The sequence below is a fragment of the Acanthopagrus latus genome, chromosome 9, assembly GCF_904848185.1.
Source record: "Acanthopagrus latus isolate v.2019 chromosome 9, fAcaLat1.1, whole genome shotgun sequence".
NCBI classification, from domain to species: Eukaryota; Metazoa; Chordata; class Actinopteri; order Spariformes; family Sparidae; genus Acanthopagrus; species Acanthopagrus latus.
In genome coordinates this window covers 14,330,144-14,352,895 of record NC_051047.1, presented here as the reverse complement: position 1 = coordinate 14,352,895, position 22,752 = coordinate 14,330,144, and the positions used below count along the sequence as shown (strand labels likewise).

The window sequence follows — 22,752 nt, the reverse complement described above, 5'->3', positions numbered from 1 at the left end:
CGGCCCAGGTTGTGGCGGGCAGGCAGGCTTCCCTAATGGAGTCATGGAGCCGAGTGTACGCCTTCTCAGGACAAGGTCAAGCTTAACGCCCCGGGCCCCGCGGACTGTGAGGGCTAGGCTTTGTGAGGGGCATTAGGTTCATGAAAATATTTGAGTGACGAATGATACGAAGAGGTAAACACATGTGAAATGCGATCATTATCTCTTGTGAATAGTAAGTGCCTGTAATAAAACATTGTTTTTGCAGCAGCCCCCCTGATAAAGTACACTTTTGCCATGCAGCAGCTAACAGGCCAATAATAAAAATGTGTTCCCCATAATTACATTAATTAGGGGAAACAAATAGAAACAAATATAATTAAGGCTTTGAGATGATTGCAGATAATCAAGTAGCCAGACATGTGACACAGGGGAGAAATAATAATTTAGTGTCGAGGAATATTGTTTGACATTTACAAGGTGATATGATTTGAAAAATAAAAGGCCCATCTTTTCATGGACCATGGTGCCATCTAGAGGGCGCAGGAAAAAATAAAGGGGAACCAGGAGCAATATGGCCACCAGTTGAGAGGTTATATTGTTAGTGTGTTATTTGCTTTGTGCAAATTGCAAGTTGGGCGTACGTGGGTTTACTGAGCCCAGACAAAAGGTCATTTCATATGTTGGTATGAGTGGATCAAGCGGATTTATCTGAAAGGAGACCCTGCTGGCTTGGCAGTTCCTTTATGCCTGAACCTTGACACAGGCAGCATTGTGATATGGTGCCACCTACTGTTGGATCACTTCCTCTGTATCCGAATTGGAGTGCAATCAGAGCAGCAATGCTATGGATATGATCAAATTAAAAAAAAAAAAAGATGCAAAGGTCAAAAGACAAGAAAGTGAGCGTTGCGTCTCAGTCTGTACTCTGTATTTTCACCCGGGCCACCTGATAAGAATAAAAGGGGGAAAGGTTATATTCATGTCGTCCCTCACCTCGCACATGATTTGCAGCCACTGGCTCTTCCCTCACAAAGATTTACTGTACATGAAATTTTTTTTGCTGACATTGTACTCCTCTGCCGCCGCTGTGTCTCAGATATACGGCAAACCATAATTTGGAGGTGTAAAATGGGTATAAAACCTGTATTAATTATTTAATCGTGGTTCTAAGTGCTGCCTTTTAGTCCACACCGGCATGTCATCCCCCTCTATTTCAGGGGGTCGTTATATCACTCATTTGTCAGAAAAAATTACAATCAAGACCCGGATTGTATAATTGTATGGTAAATCAGAGCAAACCAAGACTTTTTTATAGGTGTCGTTAATTGTTACTTTTTTTTTTTTTTTTACCTCATTTGATGTAAATGAACTGCTAATTGCATTTAAATCTGAGTTCTCCATACGTAGCAGTGATAAATACCCCAAACTACAGAGTGATGAAACAGAAGCTGGTACTTTGGAAAATGAAAGAAGAAAAACTAAAAAAAAAAAAAAAATTGCTGCATGAAAGGACAAAAGCAGCCGACACGAGTGCAGTGAATAGAAATGTCCCTAGCAGGTAGCGGCAGTGTGTGGGACCTGTGATATATCTCGGTGTCAGGGGGCAGTTAGGTACAAAGACTGAGGCGTGTGATCAACAACCAAACAAACATGTTGTCCTGAGGTCGGGGCGAGGAGGTGTACACAGAGCATCCATCAAACTACATCTGGTGAGAGGCTGATACTGTGCCGTTTGCTCTCACGACACTCGCTACGGCCTCAGATGTGGAAGACAAGTTATTCAGTTATGAGATTATTTATCAGGACTGCAGTGATGATTACTAACTGGGTGCAGGTCTGTGTGGGAGATGATGATGATGTGTCACAAAATAAGGTATGACATCACCGATTGGCAAAGTACAAAATGGTACAACAACATCCTCTGTCCTTAGACCCTCGATTTGAGTGAGGAAAAAAAACCTTTGACGCGGGGAAAAAAATGGAAGAAGCCTCAGGAAGAGCCACAGAGGAGGGGTCCCTCTTCCAGGATGGGCCATCATCATGCAATAGATGTCATGTGTACAGGACAGAACAACAACAACACTGTTTACAAATAGACAAAATATCTGAAACAAGTAAATTACAGAAAATATATGTGAAGTATTGTGGATCCAGGAGGACGAAGGAGCAGGTCTGGGCATCATCAAGTGGCTCCACTCCACTGTGGTGACCTGGAAGAGTACAGACCACACAGGATAATTAGCAAAACATATCAAAATGCACAAGTAATACATTTTACATGTGTTAATAATGTACAGAATTGTATATAATTTGTCCATTCACATTATGTACACACAGTCGTCCAGTATTTATTCTTTAATTCTTTGCACTACCTCTTTGTTCTGTGCAGTATCATGTGTAATATTACTGGTGCAGAGAGGCCCATATCTTACATCTCTATGTCTTGTAGATGGGCATATATGTTGTTTTTACATTTACCTTTATATTCTAGTACTTACTTCTCATTATCTTTCTCGATTCATATCTTCTTATAATCTCTGTATAGTGCAATATTTCTATCGCAGAGGGAGAAACTGTAAAATGTACTCAGTGTCCCCCTCAGGGATCAATAAAGTATTTCTGATTCTGATATTACTTTTATGGTGTTGGCCAAGATGTTTTCACTATAGTGGAAACACAACTACTTTCTTTTCATATGCTATTGAACAGTCCTGAACATTCACAATTCTTTCTTTTTCATCATGCTTTACCGTAAATCAGAGTCAGATTGTGTGTGTCTCCAATAAAGCCATGTCTGATACTAGATCTGATTCTGATTACATTTTTCTCAATACAACAAGTGTTGTTAGCGTGTTCATCTACAACCGTGCAGTTTATTAAGTGACAGTCGTTGCTAACAGAGCAAGGTTTCAAAACAACTGACAGCGGTGGAAGAAGTCATTTCACAATTTAGAAATACGTAAATCTTTACAAGTGAAAGTCTTCCAAGAGGTTATTTAAGTCAAAGTAGAACAGCAAAATATTATTAAAGTATAAAAAATTGAAGGTATTCATGCTGCAGACAGACTGGCTCATGTCAGTGTGACATTATCATATATCATTCAATCGTTGATAATGTGACACTAATGTGTAGTCAACATTTTTAGATTGCATTTTGTCAAGATGGAGCTTATTCCAACAAGATCATATACTGTTGGGTATTCAATCCATACCAAGGGTATGTTTTGAATGCACAATCTGAAAGATGGGGGGCGCTGTTTTACTTATTACACTTCAATAATGTCCTCTATGGTGTAGCTTAAGTCTGATTACCTTCTATTTATGTCTATTTATGTCTTTATCACTACAGCCACTGCTACAGGTTTGTAATGATAATTCAAATTTAAATATTGCATTTTCAATTTCATTTGTACTCAAATACCGCATGGAAACTTTGGAAACAACAATGCAGTTGCGGAATTATGTGTCAATTTTCAATTTTACATTATCATTTTTATAAAGTTCGCTATGGCTTCCGTACATCAATATCAGTTGATAATGAGTCAATGCAAGAGTGTAGAAACTACAGCTTGATTGCTGTTGGAAAAATACTTTGGACTCAATTTTGTACTCTGGCTAAATGTACTGAGTTACTTTCAAGAACGGGCAGTTATTAATCAATTTTAAGTACTGACATTTAATCAAGAAATTATAACTGCAGAGTGAAGGACAATGCATCACTACATCAGTACATTGGCTTCAACTGCAAAAATCTGTGATTTGCAGCGTTTGATTCCAGTTTGAGCAGCAGATCGTGGTCGAATGTGCACATTATGGGAAAACACCAGCTGAAGGTTAGTTTATAAGCGGTAATCATAATTAAAGAAAAATGTCTGTGACTTATCTCAGTAACAAAATTACACTATCATCACCACCAGATTAATTCTTCTCTGATGCACGCAAGTACAGGGTGCAGTTTCTGTTGCATAATGCAATGCTAGTGCTTGTTTAGATTGCTTGTTCCAACACAGTCACAGAAAAAAAAAAAAAAAACTTTAACCTACCATGACATTTGGACAACACCCCAACCATCTGCTCTAGCTCAACAACTGTGGCTCGCACAGGCTTCAAATGCCAAGTGCAACTCTGCTCTCTGCTGAACAGTCATTCGCTGCAAACATACAGATAAAATATAGCCGTTTATTGTCAGCAATTCTTTCATCATCTTCCGATGATCCAACAGGGTCCATTTCTCAAAGAGGAGGATGGTTTTCACATGTTCACACATGCGGGGGCATCAAAATAAATAAATCAAACAATAAAAGGAGGATGTTTGTATTACTGCTTTCAGTAATGTTCCCATTACTGTGTGTGTTCTGAAGTAGAAATTCTCATTAGAAGTTTAATTAAGGTAAAATTGTAAAGTTAAAACTGTAATTTGGCAGTGATTTACTGGTTTGTACGTATTTTAAAAGATGAGCAATTATAGAGCAAATACAGTAACTGCAGCAGAATAAAAGGAGCCCAACACAGACTGTCTCTTGTATTTGAACTATGGACTGATCATAAATACTCATCATTAATTGTGTCAGAGAAACATTACCCCTTTTATTGGGGCTGTATTTTCCTCACACACTACAATAAAGTTAATGACAGACATTGTCTAAACCATAAAACAGTCATATATTTGGAGATGCTGGTCAGCTTCAACAAGGCTCCGTAGCATCTGGCTCGTAGATCAAACTCGCAATCAAGTATTCTTGTCAGAGAGATCTGAACTTGAGCTGAAAAACACAGATGCGCAGTCCACAGTGACAGCCGAACATGATTTAAATACAAGTTTTGGATGAAGCAATGAGGCAAATTTGGTCTGAAAAATTGCTGCTTAATCTGTAAAATCATGCCGAAATACTAAACAGAAAGAATGGGTGACTGAACGTTAACAAGGAGAGAGCTCTGGTCCTCTTCAGTAATGCATTTTTCTTCTCTGAGGCATTATAAGTTAGTCACCTGACAAATAAAAAGCATTTTGCAGAATGTGATGCCTATCTGGCCTCGTCTTATTCCTGTAAACTGCAGTACATTTTACACTGACTGCTACAATTAGCAATTCAAAGTTGCAATTTGTAAGAATTGTTGACCGGTCAAATTCAAAACAAACATGTTACCAAAATAACCACTAATTGCTGCTAAATGTAGCTGCCGTTAGCTCGCTGGCTAAGTTAGCCATGCAGCTCGTGGCCTGGACTGGTAATCTCGAGGGCCAGGGGAGTGCTAGCACAGCAGCTTTAGTCAGCGAAGGAAAGGTGCTAACTGATTAGCTTGCTAACTTCTGTAGACGCCTGTGCAACACAATGCATCAATGTCATAACTGCTATTTCTTCTCTTTCTGTAAGTAAATTTTGCCCCTTTAAACAGGAAACACAGAACCACTGCTCTGATTATTAAAAAGTACTTCCTCTATAATTGTGTTTAGGTTTTGTTTTTTGTGATCGGTTCCATCAGTTACTGATACTGAGTTATTAGGCTAGGGATCACCATGATGCATGATACCATCAAGGCGTTGGCCTACGCAGAATACATGGGCAGAGGTGTATGTTGCCCTTTAGCCTTGATCAGAGCATCCTCAACATGAACAATACACACATTAGTTAAGTTAGCTGTCAACTGTTTGTTCCTGATGACAGTTAATGTGACAGAGATGTTTCCATGGTTCCATCAAAAAACAAAGTCAGGTGCCATTTGTCCAAATGTAGTTCAACAAGAGCACTGTTTGCATTAAACCTAATGGGAACTTTAAGGTCCCAGTGCAAACACATTGTAGCCTAACAGCAAATATTAGTTCATGTATACTTTTAGACTTTAGCCCCTTTCACTCTCCAGCTGGCTCATATAAGATATTAACAGTCCATTTATAGCCTATAAACGATTCACATTCATGTCTATATTGTTATTTTGTCTTTACAATTAATAGCACAGAGATAATTTAGATGAAATTGTGAAATTAATAGGCTACATCTCTATCAAATACATCTCGTTTCTGCTGCTGCAAAGTCTTTCTTTTTTGGTTAAACTGAACAGGAACATGCACCACTGGATTAAATGATCACTTCCTCTGTAGCACAAGCATGCCATGAACATCTGAGATCAGAGATAATCATCAAGTTTAATCTATAAACATCAGTAAAAAAAAAAAAAAAAAGCAAAACTGTAGGAGGTCTGCAGTATAATATAATAAGGTTCATATTTAGAAATTACGCCCAGATTTGGAGAAGGCAAGTGGCATTACCTTTTGTTAATGAAACAACCATCACTATAGCTTGCAAACCATAGCAGAGTGATACTATGGTTTGACTCATCATTTATAGCTGATAATGAAAGAATAGACATAAAACCAGTAATCCATACTGTTTTCAACCACTTACATACATCCCATTTGGAAAAATAACAGCAATGGATTAGACACAATAGATGGTAAATTGAACGTCTCTGTCAGTACGGACTGAGGTCTGCCCAAACAACCCAGAGGGCTGCATGAGGATTTATTGCTCTGTCAAGTCGTTTTCCTCTTCAACCAGTAGATGGCACAAATTATGCTCTTTTTTTTAATTGCAGGAAGTCAGACATCACAAAGGAACACTGTGTACTAATGTAACTCTACACTTTTAAGCAGAAACAGTCCTTTACATAGATGGAATTTCACTCGACCATATATACACATGAATGACAGTAGCCGTCTCGTGCTGCAGGTGTAGTTTTGATCACTCAGGATGGACGGAGACGGACTGACAGCACGAGCGATGTCACCGTCACGTGATCCTCTCAGCTCCGCTCCAGGGAAAGTCTGCAAAATGGAGGTGAGGCGGCCGTAAATACTGCAAATAAAATACGGCTATTCGTGAAACGCAATAAAATTAGCCTTTTTGGTCTTTAAAATGTGTGTCACAAATGGATGGAATGCGCGCTTCTGTGTTGTGATACGTGGCTTTTCTGTAGCTGTAATGTTGCCGTGATGTCTGCAGCGCTGCTGGCCGTAGCAGACGTGCTAAAGGCTGTCAAAATGACAACAAGCGCATTTGGTTGTGTTAGTTAGCACTGGGTAGCTCTGTGCTGCGTGACTGTTTCACATGACTGATACATTAATGGCATTTGCTTGCTAGAGTTAGCCCACACTTGTTGTTATAAGACGTAGAGTCAGCGAAACTCTGAATGATAACGTAATGTCCGATCTACGGCAGCCCTGAAGTAGGCTAATGCTAGCTGGCAAAGCTAGCAGGCTAACTCAGGCTCTTTTAATCTAAACTATCACGTGCGGTCCTCCTGCTCTGCTGCCAAGACACGTCAATTTTATCTATGCATTGGGATTATCTGACATTCCAATTATTTAAGATGATGTAGTTTACTGTTGGCCGTCGTTGGGCCTAGTTTGCATCCTGACCTATCAATACAGTGCAGTTACACGTTAAGTATGTACCGTAATTTTTTTGTTACTTTTTTATTTCATTTATTTTTTGTTGCTGTGGTATACTCACATTATGTAACCATGCCGTATGGCTCCCAATTAGTCTCCTCTAACATTTTTCCCTGCTACAATATTTTGAATGTATTTCCATGTTATGCTTTTTACATTACAGGACCAATCTAAAGAACCAGAGCAGCTCAGAAAGCTGTTTATTGGAGGTCTGAGCTTTGAAACCACGGAGGAGAGTTTACGGGCCCACTTTGAACAATGGGGTACTCTTACGGACTGTGTGGTACTTATTTTTATCATGGTTTTTGACAAAATTGCCAGAGATGATGATGATAAACTCTATAAATCTGTTAACATAGCTACAAGCCAGTTATGAAGCACTCACTACCATTGTTTATCATTTTGTTGTTTCTAGGTGATGAGGGACCCCAACAGCAAGCGTTCAAGAGGGTTTGGCTTTGTAACATACTCCTCTGTGAGGGAAGTCGACGAGGCTATGAAAGCAAGGCCTCATAAAGTAGATGGAAGAGTTGTCGAGCCCAAGAGGGCCGTGTCCAGAGAGGTAAACAAATCGCAGACCAGAGGGCAGATTCTTCAGCAGTGTCATTGTGTGGCATGTGTGCTCATTGATACACACTCTGTTTCAGGACTCTAATAAACCAGGTGCCCATCTGACCGTGAAGAAGATCTTTGTCGGCGGTATCAAGGAGGACACCGAGGAGTACCACATCCGCGAACACTTTGAGAAGTACGGAAAGATTGAATGCATTGACATCATGGAGGAACGATCTACTGGGAAGAAGCGAGGCTTCGCCTTTGTGTCGTTTGATGACCATGACACCGTAGACAAAATCGTTGGTATGTGGTTGCTTAGTCTTTCTACTTGTATGAGAGTTGCCAAGGCATCTTGTAAACATTAAGTAATGGTGTGACTGTATTATGTGTTTTCCTGTTTTGTTTGCAGCCCAGAAATACCACACAATCAACTTCCACAATTGTGAGGTCAGGAAAGCTCTCTCCAAACAGGAAATGAGTGCTATGTCCTCAAACAGAGGTAAGCACACGATCAAATGGAAAAAAGATATACTTAGAGACCATTATCGTTATTGCTGTCTGCAGCTCAACTTACAACGCTGCTGTGAACATTTCTGAAATGGCGCCTGTCTTCATATCAGGCAGAAGTGGAGGATCTGGAAACTTCATGGGGAGAGGTGGCAATTATGGAGGTGGAGGCAACTTTGGCCGAGGTGAGTCTAATTTGCAAACCAGCTGAAGGTGCAAGTGACCCAAATCATACTAATGCAGCTACACTTGATAGTGGTATTCATGTGTTAGTGAGGGTTTCCAGGTTAAAGGTTTGCATTCAAACTGGGGAAAAAAGTCAAATGGTTATATCTCATCTTCCTTATTTTTTTCTTTTAATGTTGGCTGGTAGACAAATAAATGGTGCATGGCCATACCAATGTGGTAACAGGTTCCGCAGCTGGATTTAGGCAGGTGAAGCTCTGCTCTGTTGCCTGAGACAAACAGAGAATGAAACTGCATAAACTGCATTGGTAAATTGCCAAATATATATCTCAGTGATGAGGTGAGGCAGAGAAAAGGCTACAAAAAGTCAGAGATTATAGAAACAGGGCCTTTTAACATTGTTTAAAAGCAGCAACACATTGTTATGCTCATGAAATGTTCACCGTCACAGGTCTGCATACCCAAGAAGCTTTGTTGTCACGCCCCACCATCTAGGCAAGACTTTAATTTTATACTTCAGAGTGCTTTCTTTAATGCTGCCTCAGTGTGAATAATAAAAGATAAGATCATCCTTTGTCAGTTTGTTAGTTGTTAGTAGCATTGGTACAGAAGCAAAGGGGATAACAAAACAGAGATAAGCATCAACATAAAACAAATTCAAAGCAATATATTATCAAGAGGAAAGCCAAACGGTAAGAACAACACAAACAACATTAACAAGTGGACAATTCATCCGTGACATGGCTGCAAGAATGAACAAATTAATCACAGTTTTAAGGTATTATGTATTGTATTCTTTCTCTTTTTTTTTTAGGTGGCTATGGTGGAGGAAGAGGTGGTTATGACGATTTTGACAATGGTGAGCTGTTGGGAAAATTTTACTTTCAATGTCTTTCAGATGTGCATGAAGTCACATGGGCTACTCATGTGGACATATTTTGGGTTAATATCATTGCTCATAAACATAACAACTGTGTAATGTCTTTAGACAATAATTTACAACTGTAACTAAATAAGGTTATGGTGTAAGTTTGCTTTGTTTTTCTTTGTTGCAGGTCCAGGAGGAAATTATGGTGGCGGACCAGGTTATGGAGGAGGCCGAGGGGGCTACGGAGGCGGTGGTCCAGGGTATGGCAACCAGGGTGGTGGATTTGGAGGCAACTGCGATGGAGGTTATGGAGGCAGTGATGGAGGTAGAAGTTGTATTGACTCCAATATTTTGACTATTCAACTAAAGTGTAAAAGACACCTGTAATGAAGTCTTAACTTAAGACTGACTCTTACATCTTTAGGATACGGAGGTGGTGGAAATTACAACGACTTTGGTAATTATGGTGGACAGCAGTCTAACTACGGGCCCATGAAGGGTAACAACTTTGGTGGAAGAAATTCAGGGGGACCCTATGGTGGTGAGTTTTACCCCCCAAATACACTTAATATCTGGTGACTTCACATCAGAATTCTCCTTAATATATTTTGTGGTCAACAATCCTTAACTGCAGGTGGCTACGGCTCTGGTGGAGGCGGCGGAGGTGGCTATGGTTCACGGCGATATTAATTATTTCGTGTTTTGGTAAGTTGCATTCAGTTTCGCACCACCCTCCTAGCACAGTACAGAGTGAGCCCATGAAAGTGCAGAATAACTATTTGTTCTATCCTGTATCCATTCAACAGGCTTCAGTTCTTAGCAGGAGAGGCGAGGAGGTGAGCAAAGGAATTGTCAGGAAAGCTGCAGGTTACTTTGAGGCAGTCATCTGAAAGCATTAGAGGAAGACACAAGTCAGACTTAACTGCAGCTCTAAATGGGAGAAGTTTATGGAAGAAGGACTGTATAAACAAGACATGAGTGCAGATGATCCCCTTCCCTAACTGTGATAGATGTTTCCCTACTAAGCAATTTTTTCCTTTTGTGCGTTTGAAGTGTGTGTATTGTGCCTATGGTATCAGGGTTAAAGAGTAAATTGTTTTGTTTTTTTTAATCTGAAGTCAGTTCTTACTATCTTTATTTTCCTTTTTTTATATTGGTTAGTTTTTTTCTGGTCCAATGAATTTTTGTCAAATAGCATCGTTACATCAAGCCCTCAGAAAAATCTAGAATTACACTTTTTTTCTTTCTGAAGTTATTATGATTGCTCAAGTGTCAAGTGTATTTTGATTTTGTATGTGAAGCACAGTATGTAAATCCTTCTTAGTACCAGTGTCAACAAATATGAGCAAGTCTGGATTAGAATTAAGGGAATCCCTCACTCTTCTTGTTCCCAAAAAAACGGATTCTAGATTGTTCGAATATTTTGATTAGTAGAAAAAGACCGAATAAAATTGTGTAGTAAAGTGACATGAAGTTCAGTGCGTTATTGGCTCAGAAAAAAAAAAGATAAATTTATTTGTCTGCTGTCTGCTCTGTGTGACTGTGTAGTTTAGCAAATTCGCCTGTCCAGAACTGTCATCTCTTTTTGGAGTATTATTTAAGATATCTATGAGTGAAAATAGTGTATATATATATGATGCATTTGCTTGTACCAGAGTCAATGACAAGGGAGTTTTGGGTAGTCCTAGGTCAAGGGCCCATGCACCACCTATGCCAGTGTTGAGCGAGTAGGATTATAACAGCCACAAGCACCTGCAGTTGGGCCCTCAGCGTCGCTAGTGTGGAAGATTGCAGATGACTGTCAGACAGGACGTCTTCAGCCCCAGCACAGTGGACCAGTCAGCATTTTGAGAGAGAAGGGAGAAGGCAGCATCGAGCACAACGCCCATGGAGGAAGCTTGCAGTGTCGTTCCTGGTAGTGAGCATCTATCTCTCTTTCAAGGCTAGCTAAACCCTCCAGCAGCTGGTGCTAGCGAAGAAAGACTAGTTCCTGGACACATTGAAGATCCTGTTTGAGTCAGAGATACTGCAGTTTCTAGATTTCAGACATTAACAAGAAAAGGGAGTGAGTATTTCACAAAAGCTGACTTTAAAGAAGATGGAGCAGGTAAGAGTAACCACTTTGCTTGATTTGCAGATGTGGAAAGAGGAATTCTCTTCTTGCTGAAAATCTGTAAAGACCTGATAACATGGAAGGTTCTGGATGGGTAAGACTTTTTCAAAATATTATCAAAGGTTGCTCATGTTGTGATCTAACAGTGCAGATGGTAATTATACAAAGGTGCAAGGGTTCTTTTAAGGTAAAAGAGCAGTATGATATAATCCAGTGTCACTCCACTTTGACCTTCAGCGCACTGCTTCTGTTTCAAAATATGTCGTCTCCATGTTTTATTACCTTTATTATCAGTTAGATCTGATAAAGTTTTATACTGATAAAACACTAAACAAATTAATTACATTATCAGGCTCTCCTTATATGGGTTTTACACTCAGTGGCCACTTTCCTAGGTACACATGTACACTCTATTAGAATACAACTAAACAGCTCTGCTGTAAATTCTACCTTTGCAAAGTTTATAATTTCATTTTTGATGAGATTTTTAGAGATGTCTGCATTCAGTCATGTTTGATTACTGAGGTTATAGTTAAAGATCCCATATTTAGTTAATTTTCAAGTTTTTTAATTTGGATGTTTACTAAGCAACTTTAATGTCCAAACATCAGATTTCTCATATCAATTGCTGCAGTTCCTCTATTTACCCTCTCTCTGAACGCTCCTGTCTCTTTAAGGGCCTCCCTCCTGAATTGTCAAGTCTGCTCTGATTGGTCAGCTCTCACAGGCCTGAGCAGACACTGCCCACCGTCTTTTCAGCATCAGCCGCCGGTGTTTTTGCAACCACGGCTCTGCTGACTGAGGGTGGTGACTGTATCGTTGTGACATCACAATGTTACAGAAGTCCCGGCGGCTCGATTGAGAATCGTTTCAGAATCTGGCCTGTTTGCGTTTCCCTGTGGATTGAGGGACTGGATACTTTCACAGAATTTATATGGCACCTAAACCTGCTTTATATTCAAGATGAAAAAAACACTTGGAAATCTAACTTTCAGTAATACGAGACCATAAAAAGGGTAAAGGTGTTCCGAACTACATTGTATTGACAGGCGTCTCAAGTTTTCAGTCCTCATGAAAGCAGACTTAAAGGGTAATTTTTACACATTAACGTGTGTTTACAGGTCTTTGAGAGTGCTACTGCATTTTTGAAGACAGTAGAATAAAGCTTTTTGTGATGTCACTCACTGGCTCAGTTGCATTGTGGGTAATGTAGATTTTGAAAAGCAGTCCACCAGTGTAGCACTGGACACCTTTTAGTCATGATGGACAGTTTAAAAACAAATGATTGAAGTCGATACAACAGAAACAGATACTGCCGTTCTTAACGTGTGCATTTTTCTTCCTTATTTAAAACCTGGCACTGACATTACCCACAGTAAAACTTGGCCACCCTGTTACATAACACAAGGTAATTTATCAGATTACATGCAGCTTCCACGGGAAAGATTTTAGCATTGCTTACTCTAAAACAACACATGCAATCACTGTTGAGGGGGTAAATGTTACTTATTTTGAATGTAAAGATCACAACGTATGCACTATATTTAATGGGTTTTTTTATTAGAGACATGTCATTCACAAAGCTAAATGCTCTAATTCAAACCCATCCTTAGTTGTTTTTTGATTGTTACTTTGAGTCTCTCTCTTCCAGTAATACCTGTCACCATTGTCTAAAGAAGTCTGTCACTCATTTATAATTTATTTTCTTATTCTACCATTGCCTGTTGTTAGCCTTTTATTTTCTGGTTTTGTTTATTGAACTGGTATGATTGGTATGATGTTTGTAGATATATATATGTATATATATATTTTTACCAAATAAAGTTTTTGTTTTGCTTTTTTGTTTTTTTAATGCAGCTTCTTCTGCAGCCACAAAAGGCAACACAATTTTTCCCACATGCAGTCTTACTCCCCAAGACCTGTAAACACACTTGAATGTGTAAAATTGGTGTAGATGACCTTTAATGGCAGAAGAGTTGTCTTGGATTACATTAGACTATACAGGTGTACTTAATAAAGTGGCCACAGAGTGTATATTACGTCATGCCGCGTTAAAATATGTGGGAATTACTGTCCTCATCACCGTTAGGAACAATGAAGAACATAATAAGAAGGAAAATCAAGTAATTATAACCACTGCTGAGGCAGGTCATAGTACTGTAACCTATAATTATATTGAATTTATTAATGGGGCAAGAGATCAGAACTTTGACAGTCCAGTTTTAAAGTCAAGGTGGCTAAATCCTCTGCATAAATCATAAGCACCTCATCCAAAGAAACTGTCACGAAACAATTACTTTATATGACAGGCAGTCACATGAGCAGATGCACAACATGGGAAACTGTGGTCACAAGTTGAAAGTAAACTATAGCAGTATGGCAAACAACATGTACAGAGCATTCACAATTATTAGTCACTGATGTGCATTCTAAGAAGTATAAATATTAATGACTTGTCCAAAAGCCATTTCATGGATGGCTGACATTTTGTCTACTTCCTGAGTTCTAAATAGGTTGAGACGGATGGTAAACTTTTGTCAGATTTCATTAAAAATAGGAAGTTACTGCTGCTGTTCTAGTAGCTTGTAATGACTGCATTTTAGGATGTAGCAGTTATGTAGTTGGTGATTTAATATGGTAGGTTAAAACATGCACTTCCAATGCAAATCTTAGTAAGAAAACTATTTTTCTTGACAAAAATGTCGCTTTTTAAGATTTATTCATATCAAACATAATATTTAAATTGACATGATCATAGACATGGTAGATGTATGAACCACATGAGTACCTGCGGCAAATTTAGGTTTTACAAACATACACTTTTAGGATTCCACACAGGTCAGCTGTGCTCAGTATGAGAAAGAATATGGAAAAATCATGTCTAATGTGTTTCTCAATCAGTGGAAGGATAGTGTTTCTACAGAGGAATGCCGAACTCGATGACACAGAATAAAGCTGTGCTTGCCGAAAGCACACCAGTGTCAATGAACTATGTCTCAACAGTAAGATGTGTAAATGTTGGCTCTTGAATAAAAATGTTTTCCATGACGCGAGTGTTTTATTTGGGAAAAGCTCTTTAAAGTCAAATGTCGAGATGTAAATGTTTGTCTTTACTGAAATTCCTCTTAATGTTAAAAGGTTCTGTTGTTTGATTTACGAGTCCCAGACGTCCTTCAGTCTGTTGCCCTGCTTACCAGTTCAGTTTGTCACACGCCCTCTGATGTCTGCCATGAGAGCAGAAAATGGGCTTGGTGATCAAAGGTGATGTTTGTGTGTGTGTGTGAAAGTGCATGTAGAGCACATACTGATTGCGTAGGGCTTTACCTTTTGAATATGCGTACCCGGTGGACCATTGTGAAGTTGTCATGCATGGTTCACACTGAGCATACTCCACTGTAGCTCCACAATTGTTCTCTTTGTTGTGAAACATAATGAATGCTGTGGGTGTGATTTCTTTTGCGACATCACAGCATTAAGAGATTTAGGTTGCTGTACAAACAAGCTTGCTCCATTTAAGGGCAATCCGATTGTAAAAGTGGTTTAGGCCAATCACATTTTGTTTGAGTACAATATTCCGTCTTTGCTGTTCTGTAAGAGCCTTCGAGTACAGAACTGGCTCGAACATGTGGTAAGTTATGCAACCATTCCTTAGACTATATATCCATCTGGCATCAATCTCTTGCAGGCTGTGGTCAATACACAATGTTCTGTTTTCAGTAAATACGAGCCCATGTAGCTATAGGAATAGTTTATTGGAAAGCACAGATTTCAAGATTTTATAAAAGAACCTGGGCAGCAAATCATAAAGGGACAGTTATAAAATATGAGTAATGATTGAAACAACCATTAGCATACAGAAATATGATATTTACAATATATATATTTACACGTACAGTAACATCAATCTCAAAAGCAAGTAATGTTTATATTTACAAACAATGTCGGTTAAAGAATCTGTGAGCGAGTACAAAAGAAGTAAAATATCAAAAATATTACAACATTCAGGAGAAGTGAGCAAAAACTATACAATAGTTCTGCTGAGCTACTAATGCTTAAAAGCTGAGCGGCTACAAAGTTATTGCATAGTATTACTATGATAATGCATATTACGCAGGAGACATTTGGTTGTCCTTGCTTTTGATGAGAGTCTTTTTAACACGAGGGACGAGGAAGATGCTGCCGTTCGTCGACTGCTGGAGGGAGTACTCGGACGGCGAGTATGTATTCCCCTTCTCATCTCTCAACGTGCTGAAGACTTCCAGGTACAAGCTGTTGAGTTGACGCTTCATTTCCTTCAGGTTGTTGGTGTTCTGGCTCCTCTCGCTCAGCAGACGCTCCTTCTCCTCCTTCAGTGAGTCCAGCTCGCCCTCCAGACCCACTATGTTCTCCATCTTGCGTTTTCGGCAGTTCTGGGCAGCCACCTTGTTCTTGCCACGGCGGCGTATGTCTCGGACCAGGGCCAGCTGGGCCTCATTCAGTCGGTGCTTTGACATCAGCTCATTGAAATCGTCAACAGGCAGATTGATAATCATGTCTACAGTGAAAGGGATTTTGAGGGCCTTAGCCCTCTGCTCGTCTCTGGAGAGACGCACATCAGAGCGTCTCTTCTTGTCTTTGGTAAAGGGAGCGTTGTTGTGGCCACTCTCTTCTACCGGGTCGGTCTTGTGCAGTTTGGGCTTCTTTTCCTGCTGCTGCTGTGGCCCTGTTACAGCAGACACAGAAATTGCTGACTGAAGATCATCAGGTTGGAAATTTATTGAGAACATCTCTGAGTAGTCAGATTCTGCACTCCCGGGGTTGTGGTCCATCTCCTCCATGTCTGAATCGCTGTACAGGAAGGACCCATCTCCATATACAGACTTGCCAGGTGAACTACAATGTGGACTTGTGTTCGAAGAGATTCCTGAATCTGAGTCTGGCAACTCTGCTGTCAGACTGTGTTTGCCTCTGTCAAACGCATCTCCAGGTGAGAGGCAGTAATTGTCCGCCGGTGTAAAGGGTGGCTTGATTGGAATATCAGACATGGTGTCACTTTCATGTCCTTCAAGGCCATGCTGACCACTGCTTTCTTCCAGAATGGTGTTGGGGTAAAATATGTCAGGGAAACTTTCTGCAGTGAAGTCAGTGTTTAACTGCAGAGCTTTTGCCTTCATCTGGCTCAGATTGTCTGGTGGGGCCATGCTGGGAACAGAGCTGTTGAATGTATTCATAAACTCTGCAGGACAAACATTTACATTGTTTGTCTCTCCCTCTGTGAGATTGGTCATGGGGTAAAAATTGTAGTTTGGATTCTGAACCTCTGGGTTGTTTGGAAGGGGATATGTTGTGGTCTCCAGTGTGTCCTCCATTTGCATGTTCAGGCATTGCTAGAAGAAAAAGATAAAGAAACCATTTTTTAAAAATAAACCAAGATATTACAGTGAATGTTACAAACTCTGCTCTGTTAAGGATGAAATTCAGTGGTGTTGCTAGTAGATCAGAACATTAGAGTGAGTATAAAAATATTAACGTTGATTGCATGTGTTGTTATGGAAGCATTTCGACAGTGGCGTCCAAAACATGACCTGTGACACATGGTGTGACTTAAAAGCTTGTGAAAAAATATTTCCAACAATCTCTATTAAATGTAATTTACTTTGCACATCGAGTTGGCTTTATCTTCAGTCGAAAAAAACTAAACACTACAATCTTGGATGAATATGATCAAATGAGTTTGCCTTGTTCCATTCAAACATAGCAATGTCTTCTAGTTACAATATAAAGGTTGAACACGAGGAAACTAGGATATTCAGCCATGCAATTGTCCCAACAGGCTAGTATTTCAATGCCGGCAGAGCTACTGAGGGTGAGGCACAGGGTAGCCTTTTTAAATTTCCAAGACTAACATGATATCCAGTTGTGGTCCAGAAATCTCCATAGCCATCTCCCTGTTTGCTGCTGCTGAAAAATTTAGAGAACGTTATCTATGAAAACCACACAAACTGAAACAAAATTCCTCAGCCTTATCAGCAGCTTGTCAGAGCAACTCATGCAATGAGGATTGTAGTCCAGTCCGCACGGTGAGAGGTCGAGACAACAAATGGCACGCTGCCCCGCCCAGTGAGCCAATGCAAATACGATCTGAGTTCAAAAAGAACTGATAAGGCAACAGCCAAAAAAAAAAATATCATGTACATGTCCGCATGTTGCTGTAAAGTTTTTATGAGCACACCTACACCCACGTATTGTCCTGCAAATCTTGAACACCACCTCCACAATTCTCTAAAAAGTCTCAACAATGAAACCCAGTCACAGTGGAATAAGCCAGGTGCACCTGTCTCACATATGAGACCCTGTTCTCATAGAGCAGACAAAAAAGTATTTGTCCTCTAGTGCCCGGCTCCTGCCATCCATGCATTCTTTGGGTATTTGTTCCAACAAATACCAAACGCTAACTGCCGTGCTGTTGAGGCTGTAGAATCCATGTATTATACCTGCAGCTCAGGGAGGGACAAAAGCTCCATCCAGGCCTGCTCCAAATCTGGGGACATCCTCTGTGGTGATGGTGGTGACAGTGGATCTGGAGAGAGGGTGGCCGAAAGCAAAGCGGGCTGCTCTGGGGACATCATGGGTGCTGAAACAGCAGTTGTGTCCAGGCAAACTGCAGTGTTCTGTCAGACAAACACAAGAATATGACAGTTTTTCTGCAACTTAAAGTCATTTTAAAAGATGCATGCTATGTTGTCATAGGTGTGGCAAGACTGTAATGTTCTTACCTCAGTTTCCTCAACAGGAAATGTTTCTGCTAGAAGCTGCAAACATTCGTCAAAGGACATGGCATCACCATTCTCTTCGGTAAAGGTGACATTCTGAAAGAAAGGTTCAAATATACACGTTAAAATTCACCCTTAGCTTCCTTCGTGGCAGCACATGGTTTTATTTTAATAGAGCGTAGGTCTGTGCAGGGTAGTTTCTAGAGCAAAATACACTGATGCAAAACTACAGACCCACCTGTGTTTTTGTAATTACATAGAATGAGGTGGTAACCTAGCTACGACACGGCCGCAGCCTATCAAATGAGGTGGGAGTGGTCCACCTCTGACATGAGTAACGATGGCCACGTGCATGTACCTGTGTAACCTCAAGAGGTGTGACAGCGGACTGTAGTGGGGCGCTGGCCGGCGGGCGGGGTATGTACTCTCCCGTTTCCTCATCGAGCTGTAGCTGCGCCAGCAGGGCCTTCTCCTGCTCCCGGAGCAGATGCAGCCTCTTCTCTTCCTGGAGCTCAAGCTGCCTCTGCAACTCATGTTCCTTCTGGCGGTGGTTGTAGTCAAACACCTCCCGCCTGGCTCCGAGATCAATGTCCTGCTTCCACAGGATGTCTATCAGGTTCATGTCCTGTAAAATAAAGAAGTGGATCAGGTTAGAGAGCCGTGAGCCAGAGCCATGCTGTCCATGCAGTTAGAGTGTGAGGAGGACGAGAGTCCCTGCTGCGAAGCATGGCTGCTGCACCCGCCACACCCTGTCCCTCAGTATCTGCTCACCGACAACAACACTGGCACTAATGTCAAGGGAGAGAAGCCGCATGAATAATAGATGCAGCTCTCTTTTTTCCCCAGTCACCACCACACACCAGCCAAAGACATGTATCCTCACTTGATACTGTGTCCAAGGGAAGTGATCACCCTTGATCAATTACACTGGAGGTGTGAATTCATTTGTCACATTCAAACTCAACAAACAGAGTACCCTTCAAGTCTGAAGTGACTCCATGCTACAATTTAGATGCTGCTTCTCTAAATTAGGTAATCTCAAACATGCAAATTTCACAGCGTTTATAAAATCAGGAGGTTAAAGGTCTGTCTATATTTATCTTTTTCAAATGATGTAACCATAATATTGCTAAGGTTGGTGTAATATGACCAGGATATATTAGTAATAAAAAGAATTACAGACCTTGTTTCCTTGTTTTGCTTCCTGCTTTGTCTTCAAAAAACAACTAAGATTACTAATAACTGACCTCAGTATATTCTGTCATAACTCTGCACAAATAATTGTGTCCCGTATTTAGTATTTACACATTAAATCGAGTGCTGCTGACGATACAAAATGTCAGACACAGCACACAAACACATATTGGCATAATGTGATGCAGTTTCCTGTAGATTTCCCCTCACAGGCTGAATGTTATTTGCCTTTTAAAACAAGAGCGTCTAAAGATAAACTGTGCTGCTCTTTTCCTTGGACCTTTTACCAGAACTTATTTACAGAAGGAAACAATTTCACAAGGCCCAGGGATGTTGCATAAGCCGGAGATACTGTCTGAGCATGTGACTTGTTTGTTCCTCAGATTTGGGTATAAACACAACTTATGGGCTCGGCTTTTGTAACGCAGTTGATCATATGCCGAGGACAGACAGAGCCAGGAGGAAGCAGAGAGGGAACTGAGAGGAAATAAAGCACAAAGCAGAACAATACACAATAAAGAGGATGTGAAACTGAGGAGAAAATTCTATAAAACAAACCTTTTCTCCTTCCATTTAAAAATGTAGTCGGTGGGGAACCTTCATAAACCGATAATAATAGCAAACAAGCGCGTATTGATATTTTAAGATACTGTTGACACCATTTTTCTGACTACAACTGTGCCACTGTGCAAAATAAGAACCCACTAACCCTCTTTGCCTTAGTGTTGCATCAGAGTCATGACCACTGGAGGATTACACATTACTGAGTCCGTCTGTAAGTCACACTCACCAACTGAGAGGTGAGCACAAAACCAGGCATTATGGCGGCTGTAGGAACGAGGAAGTTGCCCTAAAAATATGTCTGAATGCACATCATGAGGTCATCCATGTTTTCCGAACTAAAAAGCCACACTCTTGGCTGTAAGTCACACCTTACACGCTCATCAGACGAGTCATACTGGTCCCATAGAAAACAACCCTCATGTCTAAAAAAAAAAAAAAAAAAGGCCTCTCACCTATAAAACCCTTTCACTGTCACTTATTAATTACAGTGTTACATAATGTCGCAGAGCCTGAGTACCTTGACAAATTGTAGTTAATATTTTGAATGAAAGCCAAACAGATTGTGTAAATGTGGGAGTAAATGCAGGTGTAAGATCAGGTCATCAGCTTGGTATCACTAACCTGGCTGTCATAAGACCTGTATTGGCACCAGAACAAGGAAACTAGCTCATAAAAGTACTTTGGTTTCCCACACCTCCCTGCCACACAATACACCACTGAACAACATGCCTTTCTTTTTAAAACCGAGACCAAATATGCAGAAGAGACACAAGGCTCCTTATTACCAGAAAACACATGTTGAGTACATTTTTCTGAAAGCCAGCCAACAGCTAATGGCTCCACTGGCTATCAGACTGGGTGAAGAAGGACTGACACAGAGTGTGTTTGTGCTTATAGTGTGAGTTGTTCATTTACCTCTCTCTTCAGCGACAACAGGAGGAGGGCCAGTGGTTTATTGCACCTCCTTTCATCACACAGGGATGTGTGTCGGCGGACACCCACCCCTTGACCATGGATGATGAAACACAGCATGTTCCAAAACAGCCCCCTTTAAGGCCCTCATCATCAGTCAACTGTGTACTTCCACTGACCCTGACTTATGACAGCTTTAAACCAAACACTATGGATGTGAGGCCATATCACGTGGAAAATAATCCCAATTCTATATTACCACTGCATTGGATATAATAACATTCAATAAAGCCCAGCCTGAGCTTCTGTGGCTCCATTTTCTAATGTTGTAACACGCTGGAAAAAAGCGAACAGCAGACACATGGACAGCACTAAAGCCTTTTAAGACACCTTTCCCTATGGCCACCAGCGCGTCTATATCAGATATGGTATCACATGCCTGGAGGAAGGGGGTGGGGAGTTACGAGAAAACGCTCGAGAACTTTTCTGTTTATCACACTTATCAGGGTGAAACTGGCTGTCACTGTATTCAAACCAACAGCCAAAATGCTAATGACACGATTTTTTTTATTGCTTTTTTAAATACACCTAATGTTATTTCCCCTCCGTAGAAAAAACGTCACAAGCGAATGACTTGCAGAACTGAAAGCGGCTCAGAGGTCAGCGTTAATATCACCAAATCAAGAAAACCAGGGTGTTTGTGAACGGTCTCTCCCTCCCCGGAGCTCATATTCCGACATTATAACATCTTAACTGCGCCATAACCGGACTGTCACCGCGCACTGGTTTTGTTTAACTCGCCGTGGGAAGCGTTAAAAACTTTTAAACGGGCGGTGAGCGCGTCTCGTCTCCGCTGTCTCACCGCATTAAAGGAAGTTCACAGCCCGGTGGCCACTTTTTGACAAATGCTCTTATTTACCTGTTGACTGGAATGCATCACCTCCATTTCCACGTTTCACGGAGCTCTGTCCCGCCGTATAGAAGACGTCTTATAACGGATAAACGTGCGTTATATTCCTCAAATGGCAGATTAAGATGGCGAGCGGTCCGGTGCCGATAGAGTCCGTCGCACTAGCTGAGGCTAAGGAAACATTGCTTCCTTATAATCTAATGCACATTACGGAAACGATGGCCCTGCCTACCGAGCTGCTGCGCCACCGGGATCGTCCCCCTCGCGCCGGCCTATGAGGCGATAAGAGCTGTGCGTGCGTGCGTGCCGAGTCCACGCGAGGAAATATCCACCCAAAACTCCACTTGCCAAATATAGACGTTTAAAAACACACATATATGTGTTTTGAACTTGAACTAACTGTTAAATATGATCGCACACTGATGAGAAAAAAACATGAAAAATGTATTAAACTAAAACATCACAAACAAAATTGAAGCCAATAAAAATATCCGACCCAAACTGAGCATTTTTCTACATATTTAGCTGTTTATAATCCATTTGGTATGTAGGCCTCATTATGGAAATAAAACGTGACCGTTTCTATTTTAACTCCGTCATCAGGAGACCTTTTTTTGATTGGTGCATAACGCCCCCTGCTGGTTACCGTTCTCGGTGTGGAGCTGGAGGCCCTGGGGCCCTAAAGTCCCGTGGACTCACTGAGGACATCCACTAACAGCTGGGAGGTCCACACAAAGCTGGAAACACAAAAATGGCTTT

General features: G+C 40.8%; 2 protein-coding genes across 5 annotated transcripts; one reads left to right on the top strand and one right to left on the bottom strand.

Moving 5' to 3' along the window:
* Positions 1-6,575: 6,575 nt before the first annotated feature.
* hnrnpa3 (heterogeneous nuclear ribonucleoprotein A3) lies at positions 6,576-13,499 on the top strand. 4 transcript variants are annotated; one of them, XR_005076832.1, is made up of 12 exons: positions 6,576-6,818; positions 7,596-7,715; positions 7,848-7,994; positions 8,080-8,290; positions 8,397-8,486; positions 8,608-8,679; positions 9,495-9,539; positions 9,736-9,879; positions 9,973-10,089; positions 10,183-10,253; positions 11,686-11,755; positions 12,339-13,499. XR_005076832.1 is itself a non-coding variant. In XM_037109061.1 (11 exons), exons 1-10 carry the CDS (start codon positions 6,732-6,734, stop codon positions 10,236-10,238), a joined length of 1,089 nt encoding a protein of 362 aa, XP_036964956.1. In that variant the 5' UTR covers positions 6,576-6,731; the 3' UTR covers positions 10,239-10,253; positions 11,686-13,499. The 4 variants fall into 4 exon arrangements, 3 of the variants coding, with proteins under 3 accessions (XP_036964956.1, XP_036964955.1, XP_036964957.1); XM_037109061.1 differs by having other exon boundaries at positions 11,686-13,499; XM_037109060.1 differs by lacking the exons at positions 11,686-11,755; positions 12,339-13,499 and adding an exon at positions 10,355-11,021 and having other exon boundaries at positions 6,578-6,818.
* A 1,895-nt stretch (positions 13,500-15,394) lies between these two features.
* nfe2l2a (nuclear factor, erythroid 2-like 2a) lies at positions 15,395-22,185 on the bottom strand. Its single transcript, XM_037109058.1, has 5 exons — positions 22,003-22,185; positions 18,772-19,038; positions 18,417-18,509; positions 18,135-18,311; positions 15,395-17,027 (listed from the first exon to the last, which is right to left on the bottom strand). The coding sequence occupies exons 1-5, from the start codon at positions 22,027-22,029 to the stop codon at positions 15,768-15,770; spliced, it is 1,824 nt and encodes a 607-aa protein (XP_036964953.1). The 5' UTR covers positions 22,030-22,185; the 3' UTR covers positions 15,395-15,767.
* Between the last annotated feature and the right edge of the window lie 567 nt (positions 22,186-22,752).